General features: G+C 42.0%; 1 protein-coding gene across 4 annotated transcripts in view; it reads left to right on the top strand.

Moving 5' to 3' along the window:
- The window catches only part of AXIN2 (axin 2), a 54,392-nt gene extending 28,903 nt beyond the window's left edge, over positions 1-25,489 (top strand). For all 4 annotated transcript variants that reach the window (XM_026711095.2, XM_026711096.2, XM_087925049.1 and 1 more), the window contains 8 exons: positions 2,698-2,800; positions 7,380-7,520; positions 8,042-8,550; positions 8,785-8,976; positions 9,306-9,536; positions 10,376-10,471; positions 13,275-13,442; positions 22,636-25,489. In XM_026711095.2, coding sequence (XP_026566880.2) covers positions 2,698-2,800; positions 7,380-7,520; positions 8,042-8,550; positions 8,785-8,976; positions 9,306-9,536; positions 10,376-10,471; positions 13,275-13,442; positions 22,636-22,762 — 1,567 coding nt within the window. In that variant the 3' untranslated portion in view covers positions 22,763-25,489. The remainder of the gene's footprint in view (positions 1-2,697; positions 2,801-7,379; positions 7,521-8,041; positions 8,551-8,784; positions 8,977-9,305; positions 9,537-10,375; positions 10,472-13,274; positions 13,443-22,635) is intronic.
- The last annotated feature ends 2,000 nt before the right edge of the window (positions 25,490-27,489 follow it).

Here is a 27,489-nt window from a genome sequence, read left to right as displayed (position 1 = left end):
TTCTTTATGTGGTGGGCCTCAGATGCTTTTGAACATGACCAAAATGGTCTGTATGAAGGAAAAGACTGACAATTTCTGACCTGGTTAAAGTATTCTAATCCAGGACCGCAAGCCTCTTTGCTCTCCAGTCTTGTTGAGATTTACATCTCTTAGAAACTCATGCAGGATGAGATATGTAGACTCAACCCAAGGCAAGGATAAGGATGCCATTGAATAGTTGCCCAAATCAATGTAAGGTCTGGGGTGGTACATGGTCTAAAAAAGTTGCCAGTGGCTCAACTTGGCTCAGAGACTATATGGACTCATCTACCCCAAAATTCTGCAGATCTGAGCTCAAAAAATATTTTCCCAGAGATAAGCCCCCCCTCCAATCTGACTTGTTTTACCAACAGGCCCTTGCAACCAATTAGTTTCCAAACATTTTCAAAATGGGGGGTTATAGCAGTGCAGAGATGCTTATTTATACTGAAACAAATGCAACTAGATTTACACATCTTACCTTTAAAAACCATCTGTTTATATTATTTGAGTTAAGGAATAAAAGGGTAGGAGGTTTCATAATAAGGATTTTAGCTTTTTCCATTCTTCATATTGAAATAATCAACAGTGGAGTCTTCAAAATAGTACCCTGAATGACAGCATAATTTTTGATCTCCATGACTGGGGGCTTAAAAATCTGAATGGAGCCTTCAAACACACACACACAAACACACACACAAACACCTGTATATGTAATCAGTTCCTCCTCCTTTCAAGGATTTTTAAAGTTGCATAAAATATTGATTTTTATCCTACCATTTGTTCATTATGTTGACATACAGTATGTATATAATATAGAGTCAAGTTAAAACAGGTAGCCCTCAATTTACAACTAAATGACCATTCAAAGTTACAACAGCATTGAAAAAGTGACTTATGATCACTTATGGCCATTGCAACATCACTGTGTGGTCACATGATCAAAATTTGGATGCTTGGCAACTGGCATGTATTTATGACAGTTGCAGTCTCCTGGGGTCATGTGATCAGCTATTGAACCTTCTGACAGGCAAAGTCAATAGGGGAGGGAGCCAGTTTCACTTAACAACCACACTACTAACTGAACCATTGCGTTGATTCACTTAACAACTATGGGGGAAAAGGTCATAAAATGGGACAAAAGTCACTTAAGTCACTTGCTTAGCAGTGGAAATCTTGGGGCTCTATTGTGGCAGTGAGTTGAGGCTCACCCATGTGTTGGACTAGGATTAGAGAAACCCAAATTCAAGTCCATGGTCAACCATGGAAGCTGGTTGGTGATCTTGAACTGGTTATTGTCTCTCAACTCAATCACAACCTCATAGGATGATTATTAAAGAGGAAAACTGGAGGATGGAGAACTGCATCTATTGCCCTAGGAGAGAGGTCTCCAAACTTGGCAACTTTAAGACTTGTGGCCTTCAACTCCTAGAATTCCTCAGCCAGCATAACTCTTTTAAATAATTGCAAAGATGGAGCCATCCAGATCTATTAGAGAATTCTGGGAGTTGAAGTCCACAAGTCTTAAAGTTGCCAAGTTTGGGGACCCCTGCCCTAGGATCTAGACCAGGGGTGTCAAACTCACATCATCACAGTGGCGTCACATAACGTATCGGGACTTTCCCCCTCCCTTTGCCAAACCAGGTGGGGGTGGGGCAAGCATGTGACACCTCCGGCCTGCGCGCTGAGAGTTTGACGGCCCTATTCTACAGTAGAAAAAGTTTATTTATATCTTACAAATAAATAGTTGATGTGTACATAAGATTTATATTTGTGTGCATGTGTGTGCTCGCATGCTCATATCCGCCTCTCAGTCCATCAGTGTGCATGCATTCAAGCACTAAGCGTGAAAGCTACTTCATACGTTTAGGGAGCTGTTTTTCCTTCTCTCTGAAAATAATGAAAGTGAAGAGGTGAGCGGAGAGTAACTTGACTATTCTAAAAACATTCCATGTCTTCATTTGAAGATTCCTATTTTTAGAGCCCCGGATGCCTTTCTAAAAGGCTATAGATTACGCTGGCTTTTCCTACAGGGACAATTTATGTTAAAGTACTTGGCATTTCAGACTGCACCACTGGAAAGACCTGTAATATTGCATGTAGGAAGGGACAGAAGTGCCATCAATCAATCCCTGCTGTTGCTGCTGCTTTTTCCTTTTTTAACGTGCCATTTATCATTATGACGGGATGCAAGCAAAAACAGGGATTTTCACCTTGAATTTGTGACTTTAAGAAGCCACTCACATTTAAAGTCGGGGGAAAAAAATAATAATAAAGAAGGGGAAGAAAGCCTTAGCAACCAGGTTCCAGGGTCTAACAAAGAAAGATGTTCTTCTTTTACCTGCAGAATGTTTTTTTTTTCCCCTCGTAGAAAAACATATATAGCTCAGCTGAATTTAAATAGGGAAGAGAAAGAGAGAGAGAGAGAGAGAGAGAGAGAAAACCAGAGGTTGGCTTGGAGGTCTGAAGGCCTGGCTCTACTTATAAATCCAGCTCTGGTCTGTGTGGGGCCTTCTCTAAAAGAAAAAAAAAATCTTTCCCCCTCTCTAAGCATCTATGTAATGGAGGGGTGGTAGTCTCTCATTAAAAGCAAAACTCCAAAGCACTGGGTCTCGATGCAGTTGAAGACTTTACAAGCTCCAAACCTCATATTATAATTCTTTCTTTTCTCATGTCTAGTGATGGGATCCCTCCTTACAGAATCGGAAGCAAGAAGCATCTCCAGAGGGAAATGCACCGCAGCGTCAAGGCCAACGGGCAAGTTTCTCTACCTCACTTTCCGGTAAGTCCTTTTGGAGTTGACGAAGCATTTTATTAAAAAAAAAGCATCCATTTGTTTGGTCCATAGATGAATGAATTCAAAGGCCAACTAGGATGTGGATCGATGGTTTTGAATTCAGGTAGTCCTCGATTTACAATCATTTGTTTAGCAGTCATTCGAAAATGACACCGGCCATTTGAAAAAGCGACGTGAGATCCTCACCTTTACAACTATCACGGTCGTATGATCAAAACATGGGCGCTTGGAAATTGCCACGTGTTTACCATGGTTGCAGTATCCCAGGGTCACGTGATTCCTATTTGCGAACCTACCCAGCCAGCTTCCAACAAGCAAAATCAACGGGGGATTCACTTAACAGCCATGTGATTCACTTAATAACTGCAGTGGTTCACTAAATGACCGTGGCGACAAAGGTCATGAAATCAGACACAACTCACTTAACAGCCACAATGTTTTGCAATGGAAATTCTGGCCCCAATTGTGGTCGTGAAACAAGGACTACCTGTAATATCACTTTTTTATCAGTTTGTATTGGGATTCATGTACTTGTCTTTGACCCGGAGTCCTCCAGAATGGTGGAAGGCTATGAATATTGCAAAATAAAGAATGACAGAGATTGTGATTCCCTGTTGTAAAGATAACTGGAAAGATAATTTGCTAAAATGATAAAATAGTACCCTTCCCACCTGTTTTACTAATGTTGTTTAGATATATTGGATTTGTTTTATCCACCACAGAGAAGTTCATTTTGCTCTGAAGGATGTTGGCCCAGGTGCTATCAAAGTAGACCGGATCTAGGAATCTGCTTTGGGCTAGGCCAGCCTTTTAGGCACCAAGCCCCGGTGTGTGTGTGTGTGTGTGTGTGTGTGTGTGTGTGTGTGTGTGATTAACAATCCCATCCTATGCCCCTTTGTGAGGACTGCATCTCTGCTGTTTGAGAGGGTCGGATAAATGAAAATAGCGTAGCGCCCAGAGAAAAAGGACAGATATAAGGTAGTCCTTATTGACCACAGTTGAGCCTAAAATTTCCACTGCCAACAAGGCAAGTGCATTTTGCCCTATTTTTCGACCTTTCTTGCCACTGTTGTTAAGTGAATCACTGCAGTTGCTATGTTGGTAACACAGTTGTTCATTGAGTCTGGCTCCCCCATTTGCTTGTCAGAGGGCCGCAAAAGGTGATCACATGACCCTGGGACACTCCACCCATTATAAATACATGCCAGTTGTCAAGCGCCTGAACTTTGATCATGTGACCAGAGGGATGCCTACAACAGCTAACAGCTGTGGGGAAAAAAACAGCCATAAGTCACTGTTTTCGGTACCGTTGTGACTTCGAACGGCCACTAAACGAATGGTTGTAAGCCGAGGACCACCTGTGTAAGTGGACTTCCATAGAATACAACATAACAATTCTTTTAAAAGAGAGAGAGGGGGAGAGAGTTTATATTGTATACTTTCCAAAGAGATTCCCAATTGGTTTGAGAATTCTTCCTGTTATTTGGACCTGAAAATTTTCCTTTCCGCTTTCCCCCCTTCTCTCTTTTTTAGAGCTATGGAGAACAACTATAGGGGAGGTTTAGAATCTGCCCTAAGATGAGATCAATGAAAACATGACTTGGACTCCTGACCCAGCTTGGGAGTTTCTGGAAGCATCTGGCTAGCAGCTATTAGTGGGGAAATGTTGGGGCTGGGATGATTGTTGGCTGAATCCACCAGATGTCTTGGACGAGAAGTTCCAAGATTCCTAGCCAAAGGCTGGCCTGGACGATTCCTTTCCCCTAGGCTCTGGGTCTGACATGCCTTGTGTGTGTGCGTGCGCGCGCGCGTGTGTGTGTGTCTCATTCGTGGATAGATGATTGGTAGAACTGGGCTTATTGTTTTATCCTGCTTCTTTGCTGCTGCGGGACAGCTCTAAAATGCCTGCTTCCTCCCTCTGTGGATCATGTGATGAATCTGGCTTGGGGGTAGTAAGAGAAAGGGGGGGCGGGGTGGGGGGGGAAATCCTCTTGAATCTCACTGTGAACCTCCACAGCTGCTTTATTTTATTTTACGGCTTTTTTTTTTTTTAAGTGCTTTTCATTTGCTGTTCTGCTTCGGGATGTCAAAGAGTGAGAAAGGAGGAATTATGCTCTCATTGAAGTCACTGGGCGTTCTGGTATTTGTTTAAGCAGAGCCAGGATTTCTCTTCCCCCCCACAGCCCCTTTAGCAACTGCTAAGGCAGGAAATAGATTTCCCAGGTCTTTCAAAGGAAAAAAGGATATTTGTACCCAAAAGTCTCCCCTCGCCTCCCATTCCGCCCCCATCCTAGGTCTTCTTGCTTGCTGGCTTCCATGCAAGCAGTTAATCGAATAGTGTTTGTTTGGAAATTGGAGTTCTTTTCTCCTCTAAAGGTACAGAGGGTTTCAGGGTGATATGCTGTGTAATTCTTGTGGTGCAGCTTTCTTTAGCATAGGGTCTTCTTAATATGTTGGACTAGAGCTCCATCATCAATCATCTCCAGCCTAGTAGGGCAAATTGAGTACGGCTCCCATCATCCCCAGCCAACGTAGTGAAACAGAGGTATGGAACAGGGGAGCCCACGTTCTTGGAGGACACAAATTTGAGGGTGTCAATTGGAAGTGAATAGGCAAGTACAAGCTGGAGGCTTTTAAGAAGAAACCGGACGGCCATTTGTCTGAAATTGTATAGGGGTTCTTGCTAGAGCAGCGGGTTGGACTAGAAGACCTCCAAGGTCCCTTCCAACTCTGATGAAGTTCTAAGTTCTAAACTTGTTTTGTGATTAATGTAAGCAGATTCAACTTCTTGTTCTCTTAAAGGGATGAGAAATCCCAGGTGAAATATGTCTCTGAGATGGATGGGGATTGTCTAGGACACAGGTATCCAAACTCACAGCATCACATTGCCATCACGTGACGTTTTGCTACGTTTCCGCCACCCCCTTTGTGGAGCTGGGATGGGCGTGGCCTGCGTGTGATGCATCTGGCCTGCAGGCCGCCAGTTTGACACCCTGGTCTGGGGTCCTTGGTGCTCTCTGAGCTTGGTTGTTTACTTGCAGATGTTTCATTAGCCAAAGCAGGTAACATCATCAATGCTGATTTATGGCACTAGCACTGATGCCGTTATCTAGTTGGGTAACAAAACGTCTGCAAGAAAACAACCAAGCTCAGAGAGCTCCAAGGACCTCCATTTCAACCCTGAACTACAAATAATTTCCTTTATTGGTGTCTAGGGTTTGCATGTCCCTGTGTATTTATTTATTGGTATGTTTGTTTATAGTATTTTCTTTGGCTTCTACCCTTTAAAAAAAAAAAAGTTCTCTACAGCTTCTGCTTGTAAATTAGATTATTTTGTCCTGGGGCGTGCAAATCGACTTTCTCTGTAAGGCAGTGCTTTGATCAGGGAGCTGAATAGAGCCAGCTTGTGTAAGAGTGACAATTTCCTGCAGAGTTGCCTTTTTCTCCCCTCGCATCATTTCTGAAGCTAAGTGGTTACCAGAGAGAGAGAGGCCCTACCTCACCTCACGGGCAGTCTGTGAAAGCCTTGGCAGTTCAGCTCCCCCCACCCACTTTTTTTTAAAAAAAAAAACCCTCAAAAAAAACCCCAACCCACCCCAAACCAAAAAAAAAAAAAAAAAAGTATTGTGTGTATGGTTGTGTATCCAGAACTGGAGGGCGAAGAAGGCAAGAAACGGGACTGCTTGTGGGGAGATGAGAGGAAAATAGGGAAGGGGCGGGAGGGAGCCTTTCCCCCCCCTTCCCTTCCTGGCTTCTTTCGGCAGTGATTTTTGCTTGCCTTTTCATATTCCAGCCTTGATTTGGAGGTGCTGCGTTTTCCCTTGATAGATCTGCTGGAGGCAGCCCAGGCGCAGCAGTGTAGCCGTTTGCCCGTAGCAGCTTCCTTCATTTTCTGTACAAAGAGATGGAGGGCAGGGAGGGGGGGAAGAAGAACAGAGGGAGAGAGAGGGAGAAAGACCCAGGACACTGTTGAGACAACACTACCTCAAAGGTGCCCAGTGTGTAGCCAGGAAATAAATTACCAGCCCTTCTCTGATCTGCCACCATTTGACTCCTTTTCTTTCCCTCCCTCCCTCCCTCCTCCGCTCCCTTCCCCTTTCTCTCCCCCCCCTCCCGTCTTATTTTTATTTTAATTTCCAACTCCTTTCTGTTTATACTTTACTTTTATTCCTTGAGTTAAAGTCTCTCTCTCTGTGTCTCTCTCCCCCTCCCGCCTCTGAGTTTTCCATTTGATGTTTGACAACAGTCTTTGAAGATTTTCTACTTCAGAGTAGCTACTGATGGGCTGGTTGTACTACAGAGAGAACAAGCAGGGTTCCTCGGAGTGCGACCAACTGCTCCTGCCGAAGGCAAACGCTATTGGGGAAGATGTCACTCCATGAGGCCACAGCACTTGCTCATAAAAATCCAAAGCAGACCATGCCTAGTTGCGGTCGTCTTTTCATCCAAACATGGAGACACAACAAGCTGAACGGAGCCAGCCAGCCGGCTCCTCAAACTGAGCTGCTTTCTCTCGCGCTGCTTGTTAAACTTGGCTTATTGTCTCTGTCCCTGCTCTGTGTAGAGAACCCACCGGCTCCCCAAGGAAATGACCCCCGTGGAACCCGCTACCTTTGCGGCCGAGCTCATCTCTCGGTTGGAAAAGCTCAAGCGAGAACAAGAGACCATGGATTGCTTGGAAGAGAGGCTGCAGCAAATCACAGAGGTAGGGACCTGACCCCCTCCCTTTGCATGGGTTCCTGCTTGGTGGCTCCCCCTTTGCTGAAGGGGAGGGTGGGTGAGAGGATGGGCGAGAAGAAGAGGAGGCATATGAGAGAGAGGGGGGGAGAGGGAGAGAGAGGGGGGGAGAGAGGGAGGGAGAGAGAGGGAGGGAGGGAAGGGAGAGGGAGAGGGGGAGAGAGAGAGAGAGAGAGAGAGAGATGGAGGGAGGGGAGAGGGGAGAGAGAGAGAGAGAGAATGATTCAATCTTGGCTCAGGTCATCCTTCCGTGAAGAAGGAGGGCCAGGTGTGGAGAGGCACTGCAGTCACACAAGCTAATGAAACCAGAGCAACTGCCAGCTGAGGTCTCTTGTGGGTATGTGCACAGATTCTTCAAATTCTGTCAGCATCTATATTACTAGGCACTGACCCCAGATGTCTGTCAAGGGACAGGAAGGCATAATGCCTGAAGAGCTTTAGGTTGAGCTCTGCTGATTGAGTCATTGTCCTTCCCGTTTTGTCCTGAAGGATGACGAGAAGGAGATCTCTGACACGCCTGTCGCTGCCCAGGGCAACCGAGAGCTTGTAGCCGTGCAACATCCGCAGCACCCCCTCACGCTCCTTCCCACCGGAAGCTACGAAGATGATCCTCAGGCCATTCTGGATGACCACCTGTCCCGCGTGCTTAAGACTCCCGGGTGTCAGTCTCCCGGCATGGGACGGCATAGTCCTCGCGCTCGTTCCCCCGACCGACTCCCGGGGGGCAAGTTCCTCCTGGCCGCCCCGGGCAAGACCGCCGTGCCCGCGGCTTGCGCTCTTCTCAGCAAAGGATTTGTCACCAAGCAGACCACCAAGCATGTTCACCATCACTACATCCACCACCACACCATCCCCAAAACGAAAGAGCAGATAGAAGCTGAGGCAGCCCAGCGGGTCCAATGCTTGTGTAGCGGGGGCAGCGATTATTACTGCTATCCAAAATGTAGAGGACACGCGAAGGGGGCGGACCTTCCTGTTGCTCAGCTGGAGCCATTTGGGTGAGTTTCCTCTTGGGGGTAAAAGTTCTAATGGCTGGGGGTGGCTGGGATTGGTCCATACTTGCCGAATTGTGCCTGTTTGTCTAGGAGTTGGTGCGATGAGGAGAGAGGGGAGGTAGGACCAGGGAGGAGAAGCCTGTCCAATAGGGGCATGAGGTTTTAGCAGAACTCTTGCTGTGTAGTCACCAGCCACCAGAGACTAAGTGTTGCTCTTATCTCTCTCTCTGGTGGAAGCCTCAGCAGAACTGGGACCCTTCCCAAAAGGAACTGTAAGCTCCAGGATGGCCTCGTCCTGCCAGGTGGAGAAGGAGGTGGCCTCCCTGCCCCACCAGGCATACCGCTACCCAGTGGGGAAGCCGATCGCTCCCAGAACGTCTGGCAGTGGATGTTGGAGAGTGAAAGACAATCTAAGCACAAGCCCCATAGGTAAATATCAGCTGTCTGCAACACTCTTGCTCCTGGTAAATATTTATCTATTACACAGCTGTCTATTTTTACAATCCCTAAAAAACAAATGAAGCTCTTTTGCTCCTCTGGTTTAATATGAAAGCTGTTCCACGGAACCAGAAAAACCACAAAAATGTCATGTTTTTGGCAAAAAGAAAACCCTTTTCATGTTATGACAGACTTTTTTTTCCCTCTCTCTCTCTTTTTCTCTTTCTTCTCATCGAGAGTGCACAGAACAGAAGCTGCTATGAAAGGCCCGTATTTCAGCTTTTATAACCTTGCCCCTTTGGTCCCTTGTCTTTTTCCAGCATGCAAAGCACGAAGAAGGCCTACAATTCTGACTCCACAAGAGGTCCATCAGGGGAGCGTCCGGCCCGTCACCACCAATGGGGCAACGGCAGCCATCCACGGGCTGTGCAACCTGCCCACCCCTTTGTCCAGGATCCCGCCATGCCTCCACTGACTCCACCCAACACACTGGCCCAACTGGAGGAAGCTTGCCGCAGGCTAGCCGAGGTGTCCAAGCCACAGAAACAACGGTAACGTCTCACAGATTGGGGTGTCAAAGCAGAAGCCCTTCCTCCCCCCCGGGGCTGCTGGGTTGATGTCTTCTAAAAGCAATCCAGTCCCTGCTGAAGACAGGCTAGGCTGAATATTCTGGAATAGGCCAGAAAAAAAAACAGATTGCCTAATAAAAGCATCTGCAAACAGAATCTTTTCAAATTATTGTGTTGCAAAATGTAGTGTGTAATGGTGATCAGCTAGAACAATGGCAAATAGGAGGTCAGATTCATAAAGCCCCTTTTTCCTCAGGAGAGATTTAAATTTGTTTATGGTCGTTTGTGTATTGGTTAAAGGGCTTTTTAAGCCACTCCGTTCAAACTGACTCTGACAAACTGACAATTCTCCAAATCTGTGACTTGGTTTAAATAGACAAGTAGGCTAATTAAGCTGAAACTGGCTTCATTTTATGAGTTAGTTTTTGGTTGGTTCAAGCATGGGCTTATTTATTTATGAAATTGATACGTTGCCATGTCATGATCAAATTATTCTTAGGTTTTGGAACCGTCTCAGTCATATCATTCAGGATGCACCCTATAAATTGTAACCTCTCTAGTCAAAGCAATTTGAATCTTCCAATTTAACGTGGTTTGTTCTGTTTCCTTAATGGACGCTTCTGAAACAGAAACCGGTTAAGTGGTGGGACAAGCTTTAGCCTGTCTTTGGATGGTGCTGAGATACTTTAGGCTTTAGTATTTGCAATATTTCCTTGCTCGTTTCAGCACATCGGTCTTGAGTGCCTAAATGGGATTTGGAGAAGGTATTAATGGTATTCCTCTATCTCTTCCCCTTCCTCTCCCTTTTCCCAATCCTTCAGATGTTCAACTTCAAATCAGCTTAGAGATCGAAACCACTTGGCTTCAGTACCTGGAGGGAACGGCCCTTTCTGTACCACAAACATGGCATCAGAAGAGTGAGTGCAATATAAACAGTAGAAATCTGCTGGTTCCTTTTTCCCCGCCCCCAAACCCAAATGTATTGCTTTGGAAGTGGAGAATTTACAAAGGAGTTTGGATTCTTTATTTTTAAAGGCCTATAGCAAACACTAAACATTTTCAAACCTCGGTTCTCTAATTCTCCCCTTCTTTTTGTTTGCATTCCAGTTAAATGGACAAAGATTGGTGGATTAGTCTAATTATAGGATAGTTCTTCTATGACAAGGAATCTGCTAGAGTCTAAATAATTAAAGTTTTCTTTCTTAGATGCTGCATCTTAAGCAATGAGTAATGTTTGAAGTCCAAGCTTAGCCACATGACTATCCCTTTTCATTTTTAATTGGCTGACCTTAAGCCAGCTGTCTATGCTGGTGCTTTTTTTTTTTTCTTGCTTCCTGAAACCACTCTACAAAGACTTGGAACAAATTAGGAAGAGAAAAATTATGGCAGAGTAGCCTTTGGTGACCTTTAGACGTGCCAAGTCTGGCTTGTCTCAGAGACTGCCTTGTCTGCATGCCACTGAAGACTCTTATTTCTGCAACAAGTTCTGTCTTCTCAAGGTTCCCAAGGTGGAACCAGAACTTGGCTTTCTCTTCCCTTTGACAGTGGTGTCAAAGTATCAAAACAGATGTGGCATGTCTTCGTTCCCCCACCACCAGGTCCGAGATACAAAAACAGTGGCAGCTTTTGATGTGCTGTTCCACCACAAGTTGGGGCTTTCTAAATTTAGTTCAGTGTAAAGGGATGCATATATAGAATGTATATATGCCAATTCCTTGGCATTGTAGGTGAATTGGACGGTCTGAAAGGCCAGGGTATGGAGAAAACGTATCTATGCTGTCACTAGGAGTTGAGAATGGGTTGATGGCACATATATATGGGCAAATTAGAGTACTTTCAAAGTTTGGGTTATGGACCTTAGGCTTGCCCCGTCCTGTGAAACAGATATTGTAAATTATTGTGGAAGCTCAGATATAGATTCTACAGTGTTATCAAAAAAAATTAAGTAGCGGTGAAATGTCCATATGGGCCTTCCATTAAGCAAAGAACTGCTTTCCTGTTCCATCCTGGAACTTTAGACAATGTTGGTCCTTTCATTTCTTCCCTTTACTGCTGTCTTTGTTTACACACACACACACACACACACACACACACACAACCTGTGGAGAACAGGAGATAAGCAAATCAATGGAGTAAATCTGAGGAACCTATGGGCACCTCTACTTACTTCCAGGCACTAATGGTCTTATTAGACTTATTCTGGTTTGTTTGAGCTTATTCAAGCCATAGCTTAAGAAAATCTTAATATGATGTGATTTTTTTTTTACTCTGAAGTCTCAATGGAACACTTCTTTTAGCAATATTTATTATCTGAATCTACATGTAAAAGTTTCAGTGACTGAGGACTATTGTGTCAGTTGGTTTCAGATATTGTACAAAGTTATTATTTACTTGGTATTTAGTTAGTTCATTTCCAGTCATTGTGGATTATAAATCCCTCTTTCACAGCCTAGCCTGGAGTGGGAACCCAGATATGTATAAATTAATCCAAAAACTACAGAAAACAAGCCTTGGCTTGGTGTGATGTATGAATTCATTCAGCCTCAGGATTTGTCATTGGTCTTTTAAAGAACCAACCACAATCTTTTTTTCTATCAAGGACCACTTGGTCCTGAGGTAAATATTCAGCAGTCAGTGAATGGTCCTACCAATTCTGTTTCAGGATTCTTTTATTGGATGTTTGTTGGCTCCTTCTTCAGAACCCCTGTTCCTTTCTCTTTTTGACATCTCTTATTTAACTTCCCCATCATCCTGGTACCTTCAGTGTCACTTGAAAAGGTCTTTTAGTCTAAGGACACTCTGCAGACTCAGGAGTGCAATTTGTCCTTCACTTTCTCTACTTAACTGTAGCAACATGAAATTAGTGATCCAAGGATGGGGAAACCAACCGGAGTATTCAACCAGTTGAACAGAACAAATCTGTTTTTTAAAATGGGGCCATGGCTGAAGCAGTGCTGGTGTTATTGTATTATTGTACAACACTTGAACTGCCCCAGAGTTCAGTTCACAAAGGGTTCACCTCATGTGTCTCCTGATGTAGCTGAAAGTTCTTTCTCAGGAAAGTTGCCAGAGGGTCTGAGCAATCTGCCCAAATTCATCCAATAATTGAGGGTTGGGATAATCCTACAGCTGCAGACTCATGTCCCCTTCATCTGGACATGAAAACAATGTAGGATTGCTTTGTTGAATCTTCAAGGCTTGCAGACATCATTGCCCTGTTAAGCAAATCCTTTTCCAAAATATTTAGACTTCAAATATGTACAATAACTAGTTGGCCAGTCGTAGTAAGCTGATAATTAAAGACTGTATATCTTCATTGAAAAGTTTGCACAATACATGCCTTGGTCTTTGTTTTTAACCCTTTTTCCACAGTCAAAATTCCCATTTTTTTTTTTAAAAAATGATCCAGCGGCAATGCTTGTCAATTTAGTGGGCCATGAGTTGGAATCGCCTTCCAAATTGAGGGGGCTAGTTATTAACAACAAAGGCGGTTGAAGTCCACAAGATCAGACAGCAGGAATGGGGAAGGCTATCACAAATTCTTCAGTATTTAATACACAAATAACTCTCCAGCTTTGCTTTCCTCAATTTTTCAGTTACTTGATGTGGTTAGTTGACTCTCTGTGCCTTTGTGTAGTTGTGCCTCTGAGTGTGACATAAATGCTTTGTAAATGTTGTGAAACCATACTTATTTTCTCTCCTCCCTCCTTTATGTTTCAGACACAAAGAACCAAAGAAACTCCCTGTTGTTCACTCCTCCCAGCCTAGTGAGTTGGTTGTCACTTATTTTTTCTGTGGAGAAGAAATTCCCTACAGGAGGCTGTTAAAGGCCCCGAGCCTGACACTTGGGCACTTTAAAGAGCAGCTGAGCAAAAAGGGAAATTATAGGTAAGCATCTTTGTGGTTTCTTTCTTCTTTTTCTTGTGTTTGCACAGACTGACTGCCAAAATAACCACGATGTATTTGTAAGCAGCCTCCCACAAGGAAAGGTTTATTGTTCTCTTTTGAAGGTTGGCTGCAACTCGTTCAGTAGATGAAGTTTTTCTGACTTCTTTATGTTTACCCACCCAGCAATAGTACTCAGCAGGTGGGTCGGTTGCTCCAGCAACCGAACTGAGCTCTCATCTGGTGAGTAGATGTGAGATTGTCGAGGGCTGGCTTGCCTTTTTGCAAGTTGACAAGTCCACAGACTTGCATAATAGGTATCTCTTCAAAGTTCCTATTTCCTTTCAGGGACTATACACTACTGCTTTAGAAGTTTCCTTTCTTTCATCAGTTTGGCAGCACTTTACCTGATTATTCTGATTTCGCCATTTGGGCCCTAAAAAAATAAAAAATAAAAGGAACAGTCATCGACTATGGAGAAGTTACTAATGGAAGTCAAATTGTTGGGACCTGCATCTGACAGCTATAAATGAGTATATATATTCCTGCATCTTGTTTATAAGGAGAAGGGTTTCTAAAATGTGTTTTCTCCCCTTTGGTATTGGTTGATTTAGCTTTGCACAAAACAGTCAAGTGTTACCAAAGTCCCAATTGGTCATGCAAAATATTGTAACCTAATCTGTGAATGTCAATGGCTAACTGACTTTGACTATTGTACTTAATGAAGTATTAGCTCAAATGCCATCTGTTAGGAAAGAGTTGGGGCTTTTTCTAAGGGTAGATATTCCAATATGTTCTACAAAATTAGAGTGTATTATCTTGTGAAGTCCTGAGGGCAGATTTACCTAGCAGATAACATCAGCAGGACCTTTTGATCTCTATACCTGTCTATTTTCTTACCCATCTATCAGTCTACTTCCTTATTTTAGGTTGACTTTTAAAGTCCTCCTAGGGCTTATGACCTGTCTTAGGACTTCCTATATAATTATGCAGAGAATCAACTTGTCCCATCTCCCTGTTACTGAAGCATACACATTAAGCAAGAGTTATTATCTCTTGTGATGGTAGAGAACATTTTGAGGAATGCTTTATTGGAACAGGTGAGGCTTCATTTCACAATATGACCCATCTAACTCAAAAGTTTAACAACATGGCAGCTGCAGCTACTATCTTCCATTATCACCCTGAAGGAACAATCTGCAATCTTCCCATTTTTATGTCATTCCAGTCAAAGTTTATAGGTTTTGTGAAAAAGAACCAGTTAGAAGCATTGGAATAAAAGCTTGAACTTATTTAGTCTACAGTTGATTGAGCTCATAAACTACCCCAAGGATTACTGCTAGACTCACGCTGACATTGGAAACAAAGCTTCCAAATAGTCACACATCTTCTTTGGAAGATCTACTCTTTTAAAAGAATTTTTTTAAAAATTCTAAATAAGAAAATTTATTTTCTAAAGTCAGGGACTGGACAGACATCAAAGTCCTCTCTACTGGCGGAGACTTCAGTTTCTCTGTCCTTGTAGGAGGAGAGCGGATGGAGATTTGAGAAAGAACCTCTGTATTTTTGGAACTTGCTCTCCAAAGTGACTTGCTTGTCCTTGGCTGTTTTGGCACCAGCTTTTCATCTGCCTGCATTTTTGGACACCTTTTTTGTGATGGGTTAGCTGACATTTACATAGATTTCTTCTGTTGCTGGTTATTATTTTATGACTACCTGCCTCTTTTAAGGATGCACCGTAAGGTATTAGCTGCCTAGCCCTGACCAAAACTAGAATATAAATGCTTGAAATACCTAAAGCCCATCTTTACAGATCAAGTATCTTCATTTGTTACCAGAATTGTATGTTGGCTGATAGGAACTCCTTATGGTTTGTACTTTGTAGGAAGCAATGCTAGTATGGAAACTCCACCAGGGAGTTTCCCCTTCCTTTCCTGATCCTAGCCTCAAATGAAGGGTTCCCTGATTTAATTAACTAGAACCAAACTATACGGATGGCATTGAGTGAATGGAGGTTAAAGGCATTGAGAAGGACTTGCGTGGTTAAAACTCTTTATTGTCTAACTTCCCACTGGAATAATATGGAGTCTCAGAATCTTATTTTAGATCGGTGATGACAGCTTACTCCAGAGCCTTAAATGGAATTTCTAAAGATGTAATGTACTTTAATTCTAGCTAAGTCTAAAGCGGGATATATAGATTATATATATATATTGTTCTGAATTTTGTATTCACACTGAAGAGCCCTGCCTCATAAGCTAAAGATGTGGTTTAACCCATCTTTAGCTTGTTGACAGTACAGATAGGCCTCAAAGTAGGGGATGCTACAATGGTCGTATGTGTGGAAAAAAAGTCATAAGCCACTTTCTTTCAGTGTTGTTGTCACTTCAGTCACTAAATGAAAGGTTGTAAGTTTATCTTTAATAAGAGGGGGATGGGCTAGTCTGAGGGATAGAGATTTGCTTACCCTTGCGATAACCACCCTGTTAGTGTAGATATGAAGATTGAATATCCTCCCAGGATGGCCTTCTAGATATAATTACATCAACTCCCATTTTCCTTAAAATTGGCCATTCTGGCTGAATCTGGGGTGAGTCCCATTCAAACCCCACATGGAAGGCCACGGTTCCAAATCCTACTGCATAGATCCTGTACTAAGTCTTCACGTGGTTTAGGTTACGTATAGCATAAGATTAAACAGCTCAGAGGTAACCACTTTCATAAAATTACTCGTGAATAATATTTATTCAGCAGCCCCCAACTTGTAGCCTAGCTTTCACTAGGAAACATCACCGTGACAGCTTTATAGGAGCTCATCTGTAAGGATAGTACAGGCCTGGCCATTTAAAAAAAAAAAAATCAGCTGGCACATTACGAGTAATGGAATTCCCATATGTTCATCATGTCTGTGTGGGCCAAGATTTTTGGGCCTGTGGCTACTAAATGTTTATCGCTTCCATCTTTGAAAAAATTATTGCTTCCATCTTGGCCCACTGGATGGGATTTTTTAAAAAACATCTTTTCCCTAAAGAGACAGGCCCTGATTTGTTCTCAGCAGGCTCTGAAGTTAACAGTCCTAACCATAGTGCTGCGTACAGTGGAACCTCTGGTCACGAACTCTTCAGACCACGACCAAATCGGGTTCCAATCTAAAAACCACAACATTTTGAATTCGGGTCACGTTTCAAAAATCGGGTGGCAATCAAACACGACTGCGGCCGATTCCCTTTCCATGTCGATTCCCCCTTTTGCGCCATTGTTTTTGTAGGCACATGCACAGTCAGCCTTGCTTCTGATCACGACCAAACTGGGTTGTGACCAAAGTTACGGAACGAATTACGGTCATGACCGGAGGTTACACTGTAAAGTGGCAGGCTGGGAAGTCCTTGTTTTTAGATAACACCAGGGGGAAAAAAAGTTAGGATCTCACAAAATGTGTTCCATCCACACTCAGAAACTAAACTCTCTGAGCATTGCAACTTGGCATGATATTGACTCAATTTTCAATCATTTGTTTAGTGACCAAAGTGAGAAAGGCACTGAAAAAAGTGACTTATGACCGTTTTTCACATTTATGACTGTTGCAACATTCCTCATGGTCTTATGACCAAAATCTGGGCACTTGACAACTGGCATGTAATTATGACGGCTACAGTATCCTGAGGTCATGTGATCGCCTTTTGCGACCTTCTGACAAGCAAAGTCAATGGGGAAGCCAGATTCACTTAACAACCAGGTTACTAATTGAAAAGGTCATACCATGGGGCAAAACTCACTTGTCTTGCTTAACAGTGGAAATTTTGTGCTTAATTGTGGTCCTGTGTCGAGAACTATCCTATACATTAACAGGACTGGGATGAAGGTTTTTTTTTTTTGTTAATTTCATTTTATTACGCCTGTGTACAAAAGAAACACAGGCCCAAATCTGGTGTGTGTGTGTGTGTGTGTGTGTGTGTGTGTTTATCTTGCACAGACACAAGGTGAAACTAATTATCTAAATGTGTTGTACCCCCAGGGAATCATTTTGATCTAAGCTTTGATTCTCCACCCCCCCCTTCCTCCTTTTGGCCGGACTTTGAGTGAAACTGCAGGTGACCTTCAGGGAAGAGGGCCATACTGCCCAGAATAGCAGTGATTGCTTAGGAAAGGACTAGCTACTCACTCTGGTCACATCTGGCATTGATTTTGTTCTAAGGCCCTCTTAATAAGCATGTCTTTGAAGCCTGTGCCTTTCATTTTAAGACACAAAGACAAGCATCAATGGCTGACACTCCACATTCTTGATTGAATGAGTCAGTTTGGAACCTAGGTGCCTCGGGTTTTTTGTTGTTGTTGTTGTTGTGTTGGGTGCTTTCAGTCAGCACAGAGTGCTCTGAGGAATGGATTTAGGACACCCACATGGCTTAAAGAGAAGGAGTAGAGTTTAGGTATGTCCCCTACTCTCTCTCTCTCACACACACACACAATTGAGTGCGGTAGGGTATCCCAGCAAGAGCAAAGAGAGGAAGCCCAGCCTGTTAGATTGCCAGATCCAGGAGAAAGAAGGCATGGGTGAGGGACGGGTAGGAGTTAGGACAGAGGGGGGGAAAGAAGCAGAAGTGGCTGGAAAAGTGGCCTTTCATGAGAAGTCCACTTCAGGGAGCAAATCTGGACCTCCTGATGGGTTTTGAGAGGTTGCGAGGGAGCGATCTTGGAGGGAAAGATATTCCTCCGTCTGGGTTCCCTCCCTCTCCCTTGTGCTCTCCCTCCTTTTGCCCCTTCTCTGTGAGAAATTAACTTGCCGTTATGGAAAACATCACACTGTGTCTTGTTCCCCCTTCTGCCCCCAAGAAAATAAAATGTGGTGTTCAAACAAAGAATTTTGTCAACGCTGCCAGGGCCTGAGATCAAGGGGGAAGTTATTGCTACAGCTGTTTATCCTCTTGGAAGGGAGGAGATAAAACTGAGCAAAAGTCCTTTTTGTGCCTCATTCAAAGGCTTTCCTCCCGCCCTCCCCTCCTCCCCCCTTGCTGGCTTGGGGATTTCTAGAAGGAAGTCTCATTGTACTTCAGTTTGGGGTCAGGAAAGGGGTCTCTGCAGAGGGACAGTCCTGGATTAACTGAAATGAATGGATTTGGTTACATTCCTGGGATCATCTGGAAGTAGCGAAAGGGGAGGAAAAAGGACTGTACAGTTTCCTCATTGAGTCAAAACGATCTTATGCTACAGAGAGTCCTCAACCACCCATTTTTGTGACTGTTCAAAAGTTACAACAGCCATGAAAAAGGTGATTTGTGAACGTCCCAAAGGTGTTTTTTTTTTTTTTTTTCAAAGGGCAGCTGGACTCTCTGGTTTTGCTTTGAAGACATTTTGCTTCTCATCCAAGAAGCTTTTTCAGCTCTGAAGAAGAACTGAACTCAGAGCTGAAGAAGCTTCTGGGATGAGAAGCGAAATACCTTCAAAGAAAAAACAAAACCAGAAAGTCCAGTTGCCTCTTGGAAAAAAGTACCTTTGGGACAACCATGACCTGGATGACGGAGAATCTCCACAGACATTTAGTGATTTATAAACGCATTTCACACTTTCTATCATGGCAGTATCTCCATGATTACAAGATCAAAATTTGAGTACTTGGCAACTGGCTTGTATTTATGAGGTTTGCAGTGTCTCGGGGTCACGTGATCACTTTTTGTGACCTTCCGACGAGCAAAGTCCATGGGGAAGCCAGATTCACTCAACAGCTGGGCCACTGCAGTAATTCACTTAACAACCGGGACAAGAAAGGTTGTCAAATGGGGCAAAGCTCACTTCACGGCTGCCTTGCTTAGCAACAGAAATGTTGGGCTCAGCTGTGGTCACAACTCGAGGTCTGCTTGCATCTTTGTAACCCAAACCTGATAAAGAAACCTTGGGTTGGCCCAGTCAGTGGTCTTCCCTCTCCGTCCAACGTTCCTGAGTCCCACTGCAAAAGAAGGGACCTTCTTGAGCAAGAAGACATTCAAAATGTCCTCCTGGCCCTCCAGGATGGGACATTGAAAAGCAACAGCAACCCATATCATAAAACTTTCCAATCTGTGGTAACGTCGATCGGCCCATCTACCCATTCTTTGGGTTTGCTTGTGTTTGATTTCTTCCTTTTTGGTGCCTACCTGGTGAGAAAGCTCCCTTGCTGAGGATGGGGAGGATGACAGCTCAGGGAAGACAGGCGTCAGCCCAGCCTGGGAGCACCGAAGGCCATGTGTCTGCCTGTGTATGTGGTAGTAGACAAGCAGGCTCCCAAAATGCTAACTCTCTGAATGGAAGGCCTTCATTTAGTGCATATGCAATTAAGCAGCCTGAGAAGGAGGCAGTAAGTTGGACGGGAGGATAAAAGGAACCTTTAATCAAGAAGCTGAACGGTCTAATTCAGGATAATAGAGGGGTCCTTACTGTTTGACACAAGAGGGGAAGGGGTGCTTTTTTTGTCTGGGTGAGCCCTGGCTTTGTGATCTATGCTCCCAAGCCAAAGAAAGGGAGACACTGCCGCGTGACCTTTTGGTGTCAAATATGGCCCCGCCAAGCCAAGATTGGTCATTATGTAAGAGCTGCTAAGAAATATCAGAGGAGCATGAATGCGGTAAGCTTTCTGTGGCTTTGAAAGTGGGGATTCTGCATCGGGTCTCTTCTTTCAGAAAGAGGCTTGGAACAGTTTCCCAAGAGCAACAAAAAGGAAATGAAAAGTATTTGCACTATAATGAAAAGCGTCTAAACGGCAGGAGCGATGCTCTAAGGAACAGATTCATAATTGGTTTTGTTTTAGATTTTTGTTTCTTTAAATCAAATGCTTGGCGAAGAAAAAACTCTGCTCCTCCTGCCAATACCTATGAATGACTTCAAAGGGTGTCTCTCCCCCCCCCCCTTTTCTTTTTTAATTTACTAATCCATTCAGAGTGCATCTCTCTCCCTCTCTCTTGCTCTCTCCTCCCCTCCCCTCCCCCTCTCTTTTCCAAGAACATTTTCTTAGCTGCTGTTCAATTGGCTGACCATGCACTTATCCATCCAGTATATTTCTTGGAGTCCAGGAGCTGGTTTGCTGCTGTAGGGAATTATTCTTGTGAGGGCTGCCCATTAAACAGAGGTGGACAAATGAAATTAGTCATACTTGATTTGCGGATGATAAGTGGCAAGTCTGCAATTGATATTAATCAGAAAATTGAAGTCATTTCCTGGTGGAAGGCTTGATTGACTCTTTGAGAATCAAGGTCCTGATGCAGTCACCTTGGATTAAAAAGAAAAGTGCTCTTTTATGTTAACTCACCCCATAAGCAGGGAAAGGGATCATTCGGATATTCCTGGACGACAACTCCCAGCAATCCTTTCTCTTGATTGCATGGGTTGCTGGCCTTTGTTGTTTCGGCAACATCTAGGAAGGCTCTGGCTTCTTTTTACTGTAGGGCTCCATAATTTGTGCCCTTCTGTTTACACTTCAGTATAGATGTATCCTAAATTAAGCCTTCTCCAACCTTCTGAGGTATAAAATTTAAATCCCAGATTGGATATTGCTGAAAAGTCTGGAGGTCGAGGCCCATAGATTTGGAGATGCCAAAATAAGAGAAGACTGTATTGGATCATTTGTTGCCGACTTTGAGTCTGAGAAGGGACAATAAACATGATGGTGTTGTTTTGAAAGATCAGGGTGTTTTAAAACCTGCAAAATGATAACTCTGCTTCAAGCTTTGTCAGCAGCTTCTGGGAGGGCTTGAGTGACTTGGTTGCAGGCTCACTGACAATTATGTGATCCAGCACTCTGCTATCCTCCTTGCCAATGTCTCCAACACACGGGGGTGACCAGCCATGCTCTGGGTCACAAGTTTAATTTTGCTAGGTGCAAGACCAAAAAAAATCAGTGCCGTAATCATTTTAGTGGATGAAATTTGGGTAATATGAACAGTCATTTATTGTGTAGTTATCCACCATTGCCTCCAGAAGCTTTAAGCAGCATTAATGGTCCATGGACATTTGCAATGGCTTTGCATTACAATTAGCACAAGACTCATGGAGTACTCAAGAGAGACCTCCTGCTCACCATAATCCAGGAGTGGGGCCATTAATTTTCCAAAGGGACCACATGAGAAACTGGGATTCTTGTATAGGGACAAACCAAAAGGGCTGTGAAGATGCGTAGGCACAAACACACGCACATAGTAAGTTTTAAAAACCATCTTCAAAATAAAACCAATGTGGTTATATTGCATGCATGGCGTACACTTACTTCAGTGCTGGGATTCAAAACTTTTTACTACCAGTTCTGTGGGCGTGGCTTGGCGGGCGTGGCAGGGGAAGGAGACTGTAAAATCTCCAGTCAGAGGTGGGATTTGCCGGTTCTCCGAACTACTCAAAATTTCCACTACCGGTTCTCCAGAACTGGTCAGAACCTGCTGAATACCACCTCTGACTTACTTGATTACTTATTTGATTTCTTATTTCTTATCAACCTCATGTGGCTGAAAGGGACAGTCAAAAGGTTGGATGTGGTCAGAGGGTTATAAAATGCCCAGGTCTGCTATAATGTATGCTTTTAAGGATTTTCCTTTTCTGTAAACTATATGCATAGTTAAATTGGTAACTAAGACATTACTGATAGAAGTAATATGTATTTAAAAATTTTCAGTATCCCAAAGCAATCACAAGCAATTACTAAGATACCGTATCATCACCTCTATTGGTTCAAATTCCTTTGAATGTAGAAGACAAAAAAAGTAATAGTTGATGATGGGTAACAGTTATTTATTTAGTTATTTATTTGATTCAATTTGGACACTGCATCTCAGCTGACTTTGGGCAGCTCAAAATATATTATCATAAAAACCCAATACAAACCAAAAGAAGCCAGGATTCAATCACTTATATTCAGACAAATGCAAACCTAACAATGGACTATATTCAAATGCCATTAAATACCACCTGTGTGGGAATTTGGAGGAATGTGTTTAATTGCTTTGATTTATCTGCCTGGTCTAACCACAAATACACAGGATACCAAATTAGATCATGGTTTTGCTTTTTGGTTCTTGGTTTGCTCTATCTGGAAATATATGAATTTGGAAGTTGGGAAGGAAACTGAATGTCCTTTTGGAATCCAGATATGGAATGTTGGATGTTTTTGCTGCAATGATAAATATATTTATTCCAAAATACACTCCACTTATTTTGCATATGTTGGTCTTACTGATTTCAGGTATTACTTCAAAAAAGCAAGTGATGAGTTTGACTGTGGGGCAGTCTTTGAAGAAATCTGGGACGATGATGCCATTCTGCCAATGTACGAGGGCAGAATACTTGGAAAAGTTGAGCGAATTGATTGACTGGTTCAGATGGACTGGTTCTGAGTGGCATAGTCTATGTGAGCATATTTAAGAAGATATAAGCTATGGATGCTGGCCTTTGGATGTAAAACCACCAAGCAAAGTTTTTGAAGGAAAGTTTGAACCCATGAAGAAGCAACAAAAAAAATACACTGCGGTCTATGAAGACTTTGCCAAATCAGGCTTAGCAAAAAAAAAAAAATAAGAAGAAAAATAAGATGTGTCTAGTGATCTGGCTACCAAGATGTTAACAACTTTGAACTATTTATTAAAAATATGGTCGCTCTAGGTGATTTGAAGATGCAGATGATGTTCTGAGAGACTTGCATATAGAAATATATGACTTCCTAACGATCCTGTACTTAATGATTTAGAAACTGTGTATAGCTTACCTTATAATAATCCTTATTGATATTTATTGAACATTCTAGGGGTTGTTTTTTCCCTTTAAATCCATTTTATGGATATGCTGCTTTAAAAGACGGAGAAAAGAGGGGATGTGATGTAAAGAAAAAGGGGTGTTTTATATTTTATTTTTTACATTGTTTCCACCGAGATAAATGTGTCCTTTACTGAAATGTGCATTGGGTTCTGCCACCTTAAAACTAACTAGAATTGTGAGAACTTCAGTGGTTTTATTTCTCTGGAAAAGGGATGAGAAAGGAAAAGATAAATCCATTCTTCAAAGAGGAATATTTTGATCAAGGATGCTCTAGTTTTTGTGCAGGGTAAACATTCCAATTGCCTAAAACAATCTCTAGGACAGTGGTTCTCAACCTGTGGTCCACAGATCCCTGGAGGGCTTCGATGTTATCAAATGGGGAGGCGGGGGGGAGGAGGAGGCAGGGAATCTGTGAAGGCTTGAAGAAATGTTATGATTTAAAACTTGAGTTTTAAAGTCTTGGTGCTCCATGGCTACAAAAGGGGTCCTTGGTGAAGAAAAGATTGAGAATCACTGCTCTAGGAAAACAGGAGCACTTCGTAGATCTTCACGCTCTTTCCCTCATGCTCTTTTCCCCGTTCCTATTTTGGATTTAATCATCCTGCAGAGTAAGCATTCCCTCCTCTGAGACGACCAAAATTTCCAAAATTCCAGAAGCCAACATAAAGCAAAAGAGCTGGTGGTTTGGAAACTCTAGAAACCGGAGTCCCAATGTAACTGGCGATCACCTGATTGGGCAAATTTGAATTCGAATATAGTTTGAAAGCTCACCATGGTTCTAACGGAATTTCAGAGGCACAATGGGAAAGGTACTGCTGCTTTTGGGATGAGTCCCCAAAAAGGAAAATGGGAAAACCGAATTCTGAAGGGTGGCATTAAAAGATAAAATAAAACAAATGTAAAAGATTGTGTGCAGGAGAAGGAGACAGACTGCAGGTGTTCCAAATACATCTGATTGCCTAACTACAAACTGTAGGCTGGAGAAATTGTACACAGTCCAATGCTAAGGGTGTTCTGTGTGTTAACTATAACAATAATAATTACAAACTGTAAGTAATAATAACAATGTTGGGGCCTTGTCAGTTGTTCTGGTATCAATAGGCACTGGCATAGCCTCCTTTTTTGATATTGTTTCTGATGCCTGCTTCAGAAAAGTAGTCTGTAAGAACTTCCCGATCAGAATGAGATAGGATGCAGATCCCAACCACGGAAGGAGAAGACAGTATATGAAATCACCCACCTTACACCTTTATAGCTAACAGTAAGATAGTCACCCAATTTGGACTTTGCTTTTTTATGAAAACAACAACAAGATTTACTCTTTCAGGGCACTTTCAGCATTACAGCTATAATTAAAAGGCCATACTGTGCAATGGGATGCCCCATCTTAACTGTAACCACCACTTAAGGGCATGGAAACTATGAATAGGTGTCTTGTAGCAACTCTGAACAGCTTGAAGTTCCTGCAGGGTTAAAATATAATTTTGGATGCACCATCATTATGACGGTAGTTGTTCCCCAGAAATATTACAAAATCAATAAATTGGTGGGTGGTAACCTTCCAGTTTTTATACTCTAGGATATCTCAGCCTCTTTCAGTTGCTTCCTGTACCATGAATGGTGGATGAGCTAGCTGGTTTCTGAGACTATGTCCAGAAGAGCTTTTCCAACTCAAGCTGCCACAGTATGTATGTGTTGTGTATGTGTGTGTTGGATGTTGGCTGCAATATGCAGAACAATTCTCCTCTGTCTTGATTGTATGCACTGGAACAAAGAAATGCCTCCTCCTAATTTAGAAATACATTTAACTTCAACTTTGTGTGTTTGTGTGTGTGTGTGCGTGTGTGTGTGTGTGTTTAATACGTGCATTTTCCAACAATGTTACATTTTGTTTGTACAATATGATGTATATAGTGTAAAAAATGGGATGGGGAAAATACTGTTAATAGATGCTCTCTAGTGTGTGTGTTTTTTAAGGAAAAAAAAACACTTCAATCAGTACAGTACCTGTGCCTGCATGGTATTAATATGCCGTGCTTTGCCCTGTGTTCAGGGTCCATGCTCTCCCTTCTTTGTTTAAGGGATTATGTATAATATATTCTATGCCTTTTTACTACAACTCTTGTACTTTATGACTTTTGCCATGATGTTTGTTCTACTTAAACTGTAAATTATGCATTATAAAGAGTTTCATTTAAAGAAAAAAAAATACTTGGTACAATAATTATTGTAATTAAGAGATGTAGCCTTTATTAAAATTTTTTATATTTTTCAAATTAATAAAACCTATTTGTCCTGGTTTCTTTTTTTTTTAAACAAATTTTATTGATTTTCAAAGACAATACAAAAACAAACAAAACATAAAACATAAAACATAAAAACAAAAAACATCTTTTCTGAAAACTGCTTGATCCCGGGTTACATCTCTTCGTACAGACACAAATTCAAATCCATGTTCATTTTATATACCATTCCATATCTTATTACCATTTTCCATTTTCTGTATAGCTTCTCACCTCTTTTAAATTTCTTAGTTTTATTTTATTTATCTCATCTCAGTTCAGATCATAATGTTTATTATTCTTTGTCTGTTCTGTTTCCAGCTATTATCTTTTCCCTTTAAACAAAATTTCTCCTGTACACTGATTGCAGTATGATGCCTTTGACTCTTTCCCCTAAATTTATAACACTTAATATAATACATGACTTCCATTGGGATTATTACACATTATGTTTTATAAATAGAGAAAATTTATAAGTATATAATATAATTAAAACAACTATCCATGCCAATTCAAATCTAATCATTAATATTAATATTCATTTAAATCTTAAACATTTTACACATTACTTTTCAATTAAATATACTTTTATGGGAACACTTATACTTTCCATAGTTATTTCCACCCCACATCAAATCACTCATATTTTAAGATTATATCAGTAAGATGTTCCCATTTCCTCCTATTTCAATTCTCTCATTTATTTCATTGCCTTCCTTTTATTCACAAAAATTTCGCTAAGTTACACTAAATATTTTATCCCATTTTTGATCACATGCTGTTTCCAATTTTCTAATGTTATTTCTAAAAACAAATATAACAATACAATCTTATGTACCTTTACAGAATCCCTTTTTCAATTAAATTTACCCATTATCTCTAAAATAATCTTGTTTCTTTACATCTTGTTCCCCACCATTGAAGCTTCTCATCCCTTCCTTCCTCCCTTGCTTGTTCTTCTCCCTGCCCTTTTTACCCCCTTGTCTCTCCACCTCCCTTTTCTTCTGCTTTCCCCCTTTCTGTTGTTTTCTAACAGTATATCCATTTTTCACCTTATTTTTCTCTTTTTTGGTTGTTTTTTCAAATCTTAAAGTCCCCCCCTTTTTTTCCTCTTTCTCCCTTTCTTCCCCAAATAAAGTTACTTGTTCATCAAAGATGGCTTCTTCTTCCCAATCATCTTGTTGCACAGTCAGTTTCTCAAAGGTACAAATCGCCATTTCTAAAAATTAAAAAATAGTGCCAAGAGAGTCTTTCCCTTCTTGTTCTTCTTTGTATTTTTTGTATTCAATTTTCAATTCATCCACAAGTGATGCCATTGTAGAAAGAAAGTGTTTTTAGTCAAAGATAATTTCCAAAAGTCCCAAAGTCACCAAACAATCCAAATAAGCTATTTCTTTTAGCACTTTCTTCTTTCTTCACTTTCTCTTTCTGGGGTTACTGTTTAGTTGCAAAGTTCCAGTTAAAATGTATCTTTAGAAGTCTTGTTAATATTTAGTAATTCTTTAAGATTCTAGGCAATCTCCTCCTTACTTCCAAATCCTGCTCCAATTCTTTTCCACTCCCTTCCCACTTACAGCAAAAAAAATTTTTTTTAGGTATTCAGAAATCCTTATTATCCCTTTAGCATTTAATTACCTATTAGTGCCAATGCAGGTTTTTCTGATTTCTCATGTATTTCTATTCACTGTCAACATTAGGAAGGAGAGTGAAAAAAAAAACAACTTTTCCTTTTAATTTCCATTCGCCACTTGTAAATCTCTGGAAACAATGTATCTTTCACAAATTTTGAGTTCCAGGGTACTTTTGTTGTTGCTTTGTCCCGGTCAGCAAAAACACTTTCACTTCTTCTCAACTCCTCCTGCACTTTCTTTTCTGGCTGAACGCTTCTTTGTGCGGCCATTTCTGACTGCTGCCAGCTGCCTTCAGAAAAGGGGGTTTAGCTGGCTAGGGAAGAGAGGTGCGATATCTCTCGACCCTGCCAGATCCATGCTATCTTCTACGGA

This window comes from Pseudonaja textilis, chromosome 2 (assembly GCF_049901715.1).
Source record: "Pseudonaja textilis isolate UNSWEBS1 chromosome 2, rPseTex1.2, whole genome shotgun sequence".
In the NCBI taxonomy this organism is placed as follows: domain Eukaryota; kingdom Metazoa; phylum Chordata; class Lepidosauria; order Squamata; family Elapidae; genus Pseudonaja; species Pseudonaja textilis.
This window is presented reverse-complemented; position numbering and strand designations above follow the sequence as displayed.